The sequence below is a fragment of the Etheostoma spectabile genome, chromosome 5 (genome assembly GCF_008692095.1).
Source record: "Etheostoma spectabile isolate EspeVRDwgs_2016 chromosome 5, UIUC_Espe_1.0, whole genome shotgun sequence".
Taxonomy (NCBI): Eukaryota; Metazoa; Chordata; class Actinopteri; order Perciformes; family Percidae; genus Etheostoma; species Etheostoma spectabile.
The window spans coordinates 17,667,651-17,673,650 of record NC_045737.1 but is presented as its reverse complement, the minus strand read 5'-3'; the positions used below and the strand labels follow the sequence as shown (position 1 = coordinate 17,673,650).

At 41.7% G+C, this 6,000-nt stretch overlaps 1 protein-coding gene across 1 annotated transcript in view; it reads right to left on the bottom strand.

Annotated features, from left to right (window-relative positions):
* Window positions 1-1,948: 1,948 nt before the first annotated feature.
* rtn4r (reticulon 4 receptor) overlaps window positions 1,949-6,000 on the bottom strand; it is a 44,291-nt gene continuing 40,239 nt past the window's right edge. The window contains exon 2 of the mRNA XM_032516335.1: window positions 1,949-4,377. Coding sequence (XP_032372226.1) covers window positions 2,996-4,377 — 1,382 coding nt within the window. The 3' untranslated portion in view covers window positions 1,949-2,995. The remainder of the gene's footprint in view (window positions 4,378-6,000) is intronic.

Sequence of the window (6,000 nt, the reverse complement as noted above, 5' to 3'; positions counted from 1 at the left end):
TTCATCATATCACTGCATGTGAGCTCGCATAGGTCTTATCTGTAGTTAGCACTGCAATGCCAATGTCCTGAAGCTTATGAGAAAACAAACAATATCTGGATGCCTGAGGTTTGGTGTGAGGCCATATTTGAGAAAGCAGTCCGTCATCAGCTCCTTACAATCCTGAAAACAATGAACGCGCCACAATAGGCCCACCATCTGTTTGGGAGGAGGAATTTTGTTTGGCTCTCAGTGTGGTTAGTGAGACATAATATGACCTGCTGTTATTTGCTAAATTGAAATGTATTTTGTAAATTCCAATGCATTTTGGTACTCAGAGCAGTTGTGCTGAACCAATCTTACAAAGAATACAGTCCCTTCTAATGGAGCCTTTCTTCACCTCCTTAAAACATTATATTAATAGTATACATAACAAGTATTAAGTACAAGAAGTACTATTTTATTCTTGGGGTACTAGGGCTGCAACAAATTATTTTATTTTCATGGCTCAAGCTGTTGAATATTGTTGTGATTATTAAGTCAATAAAATTGTATATTACGTATATTGAACATTACAATTTTGAAGAAAAGAAATTGTCTTTGCAACACTTATTTTCCACCACTGTATGTACAGTGTGTTTCTGTCATACTGCTCCGTTCCAAAGGTATGAGCTGTTTTTTTTCTGATTCTTCAAGGACAGAAAGTGCAGTTTAAAAATCTCTCACCTGCCAGTGTGCAGTGTGTTTAAAAATTAAATACATTATGTTCAATGAAAACAAAGTAGTTGTTTTGCACCTAGACATTTAAGAAAATAATAGCTGTCATTGCAATACCCTGACAAGCATGATATACAGTATTTGCTGAAGATTATCATACCATCACAATCTCATACCGGCCCATGCCTACAGTCAGCACAGGTTGGTCTCCCTGTCTGCCCAGGTGGAGCTTGTCACTGCCATTTATGCTGCGTTCCATTGTAGGCTACTCGTAAATATGCAAAGAAATCGTATTTTATTCAGGCGCCCACATTTCATTACTGCTGACTCACAATGGCGGCCCAACAGACAGAGAAAGAAGACAGTTTGACTTAAAACAAAATACTCACACACCCACAAGGGCATCGGGCTAATGTTGACCGAGATCCCATCTAAACCGTTGCCAGTGACTGCGGCCGGTTTATGTGTGTAGCTTAGGTGGGACACAGGCACCTCTGGCTTGGTCTGTCCTCTCAGGTAATGTACCACCTTCTCTTTTGGATGAACATTCAGGAAATGATAGTCAGGCTGGAAGCCGCCCATAAAGCCTGAGAGAAGCTGGGCTCTCTTCTCCGCCTGCAGCAGAAACAGTCAGGGCGCCCCAGCGGGTTTGGCAGAAACGCTAGCCCACGGATAGCTTCGGGTGAAGGCAGCACCACCAACAACCCACTTATTTTATTTATAAAGGGGAAAAATGTTGTACAGCCTCAACAATTGGGACTGGACTGGAGCATGTGAAGGCATTGCACAGGTGAGAGCTGCCACTCTAATGACATCATACAGTTGACACTGTTTTTGAAAGGAACTCTGGGAGAAGAGGTCCTAGAGGCCCACCTTCAATTACATCTTGCTGCCAAAGCTGCTGCTAGAAATAAATCAAATCTTACTGACTAGAACTTTAAAGTATGAAAAGTAAAAGTACTTACTGTAAAGTAAAATGCTCACTGTCAGTGTTAACTATTATATGTGATGTTTTTGGATTAATATCACTGCTGCATTAATGTGTATGTTGCCTTTAACTGCTGTAGATGGTTATGTTCGGGCTCTATTTACCTGGTAGTTTAATATACAGCAATGCATCATATTCTATAAGATCATCATTGTAATGTTGATGTCCTGTGAGAACCAGGTATCTCTACAAAAACGTTTTGAATCAGAAAAACAGCCTTGTTTTCAGCTTTGTGATGATGCATTTTCCAGCTAATCCAAGAGACTTTTTTAATAGTTTATTCAGCTTCATAAGTAGGAGCATTTTCTCAACATAAAGGAACACTTAATCCTTCAGTTCATCACAAACATTCAAAATCAACACATCTGGAGATCCATGGTTTTCACTGGACAGGAAGGGGATGAAAAGCTGTCAGATAATGTAGTGGAGCAAACAGTACAATATGTGCCTCTGGGATGTAGTGAAGTAGAATTATAAATTAGCAGATAATGCCCAAGTACAGTACTTGAGTAAATGTACTTAGTTACATTTCATTACGGAAATACAAGACAAAGGCAGCAAATCATTGCATTTAAGACATCAGAGTCCATGTGCTCTTTCGTACTGGAAAATACCACACAATATCAAAGAGATCTAAGAAATAAGAACTTTTATTCATAATATATTCATACTTGTACACAAGTAAAATAAAATGCATATCTATGGTTCCATTGAAATCTCCATACACAAATTGATAGCATTCTTTTGGTAAATGCTACCCATAAACCCTTTCTGTCATGAAAATATAACTAAACTTTGGGGAGATAAAACATTTGTTTTATAAACATAAAAAACATAACACTACCCAACAAATGCATCACTTTCAATAAATAATGGGGGGAGATTGTTTATCTTCAACGGACCCAACATTCTTTGTGTGCGCTCTGTCTCTGATTTCCAGTATTTGTTTTTTATTCTTGTTTCTTTTTTTCGTCTTCCGGTGGTCTGTCTAAGCAGTAAAAGCTTTTGAGAGGGAAAAAGGGAGTAGTCCTCGAAGTGTAGCTTAGACACAGTACAGTTAAGTACATAGAGAACAAACAATTTTGGGCACCGATTCATTATATACATTAGATCTGTAGTGTTCTGTAAAGGCATCCATTTTGTTAAATGTACTCTAAAGTCTTCATCATCGTTTGTCCACGGCCACAATGGGTCAACGTAACTCCTTGCTTTTCAGTAAGTGTCTGTTTTAGATGCCACTGCATCTTCTTTTTATCATTGTCATGAGCATCAACAATCTTGAGTCCTGTGTTCCGAGTGAGATCAAGAGTCCTAAGACATGGCTAGAGATATCCAGATCATGGGAATGAAGAGAAAGTGCAGCACTTGCAAAGTAGAACCTCGGCCTTTGATACAGTGGGCGTCTGATTTGGGCTTTTTGGAGCACTTCTTTTTCTTTTTGTTTGATGCTGTAGAGGATTCCAGATTGTCTATAAGGTCAGGGTTTAGATTTTCCAAAGACTTGTCCAGGGTGTTGGACAAGGTTCCCAGTGGTCCATCATTCTGCTTGTTTTGGGTCTCATTTTTTGTTCGTTCCGGCTCCTTGTACTTAGTCTTAGATATGTTCTCCTTTTCCTTAAGGGGGTTGTTAGTGATTTGGCGGCTTTTGCCAGAGAGGATGGAGGACTTGTCATTTTCTCCAAGGCAACATCTGGGAATGGTGTCCCCAAGAGGATTTTCAGTGGAAGAGAATTTCCCAGACTGTCCCTTAGAGTTGAAGAGATTGGTCTGAATATGAGGCGTTTCCACACACCCCTCCAAGTCTTCACTTTTCAGTCGTTTCAGGTCCTTTCCTGCCAGGAATTCGGGAACAATGCACTCCAACTCAGAACTGGAACCTTTGAAACGTTTGAACCAGTCCCACAAGGTCCTCGCCCGGCAGTCACAGATCCACTGGTTCCCATTCAAACGCAAATATTGGAGAGACTCCAGCGCGTCCATGGTCTCACCCGTCAAGACAGTGAGATTGTTAAAGAACAAGAACAAGGATTTCAGCTTACCAAGATCACTGAAAGCCCTTGGTTGGACATAGATAACCCGGTTCTGGTGTAGCAGCAGCCTGTCCAGATTGACTAAGCCTCGAAACATGTTGTCTGTTACTATCTTGATCTTGTTATTGTGCAGATAGAGATAGGTGAGGTTTGCAAGGTCCAGAAAGGTGTCATCATGCAGGGTTAGAATGTTATTGTCCTGCAGGTAAAGGTACTGTAGGGAGAACATTCCTCGGAAAACCCCAACAGGGAGCTCTGACAGGCCACACCTGTGCAGGTGGAGGGTGTGGAGCTTAGTTAAGCCCCGGAAGGCTGTAGGGTTGATGGAGCGGAGGTTGCTATTGTCTCCAATGTCCAGTTCCTCCAATCTTTCCAAGCCGTAAAAGGCACCAGCCTCGATGTAGCTAATGTTGTTGGAGTATAGCCAGAGAACAGTAAGATTGTGGCAAGAGCTGAAGCTGGTGGATCTCACCACCGTTAGCTTGTTGCTCTGAAGGAATATCCGCTGGCTCCGCACGGGGATCTCAGTAGGAATGGAAAACAGTCCGTGTTGTTGGCAGGCCACAGTGGGCTTGGGCTCACTGTAGCACACACACTTGGCAGGGCAGCTGTCACTTTGAGGCACAATGTTCAGCCACATCACCAGAAACAGGAGTCGCCCCCCTATGGAGAAAGACAAAAATCTGTGGGTTAGGAAATAATGTATGTAAACATTAAAAGTCACAGTTCTAGTATAGTCACAGAAATTTGTAGAAATAGATGAATTAAGGTCAGAATGTAATCATAAACTTTTGAACGAACACAGTACATTTCAATCAGACATCATTTGTGAATCAGTCTGAAAAAGAACATGAAGGTAGCTATTATTAAGTGTAGAAGAAACAGATTTTTGTTATTTTTTGTATTTAAATGACTGAAAATACATTTTTGAAAACAGCATGAGCAAATACGCAATTTAAACCTATGACACTGTGCTTACCATCAAATAAAATAAATTAAAGTTTGAAAATCCAAAAACATTTTGGTAAAGTTCAGCACATTACTACAGAATAGGGAATTCTGTAGCCTACATAACATGAGATTTAGCGTGCATTTAAACAATAATGTTATTTGGATCTGGGGACACAGCTCTTCCCGGCTTTTTCTTTTGACACAAGGACCTAAAAAGCTGAAGACTATCCTGTGAAGGCGGACTCATATGTGGAATTAGCTTGCTCTAATAGGGCGGACATAACTTATGGTGTTTCAGCGTTCCTGAGGTTGACATTTAGCCTGACGCTGGGAGATAAGCTTTCATGCCAGGCTGAAAGATTGATGCCTGGGGCCAAGGTGGAAAGATGGCTACAAAGGCCCTGCTAGAGTTTCCACTGTGCATCCATGACTTAAGCATTTTTTGCGGCATGATGATGAGATATACAAAAGGTGTGGTAGCACTTAGGACAAGGCCCGTAAATGTCCATGTACAAAGTATGTGTTTGCCCCAAAGGCATCCATGTTTAAAAAAAAGCGTGTTCCTGCATTTGCTCACATTAATTATTTCTGCTTGTCCTCTGCCATGGATCAGCTTGTTACACAGTGGCACAGTAAGTGAAATCGACTGGATTAGCACATGTAAATGATTACTTCTGACATTTACTTTGTAAAGATGAAGTGCATCTGTTGGGGCTCACACAATCCTTTATGTAGAGACTTCTGGTGTTAAAGTGTCACAGGTATGTCTAGTAGCAGCATATAATGACAGGTAATGCTTAAAATCTCTGAATCCTCTTCTGCTCCCTGCCCTTACAGAGGATTTCCAATCTCTGCTTCCATGCACATGTGAGGAATCCCAGGCTTGCAGGCACAACAGGTAGCAAGGCTCTGGGAAATGCATGAGCCTTACTCAGCCCTCCCTCCATTCCACTCTCCCTCTTCTCATTCCTTTGCAATGTGTTGTGGTGCAGCTCATCTCTGGACCTTGTTAAACGGAGCTCTGGTGTGGCCTGACAGCAGCCCTCTGCTGCACTTTCCTTCCAATCTCCATGCTCAGCCGTCAGACTGCCACTGGAAAGCTGTCAAGACTTTCCACCCTTTCTGCATCGCAGCACTTTTCCCTCAGCACTGCCAAACAATAGCCATATTTTATCACACAGCACGCTTCGTGTATCTCCTCTGCTGTCTTCATTCCCCCTCCCCCCCATTGCTGTCTATTCATTAACAGGCTATTTCCACCCACGCGTTGCATGTCAAAGCCTGGTTTTCTCAGCTCTCAGCATAATATGTCTTGTCTTTGTTAGCATCTGTTGA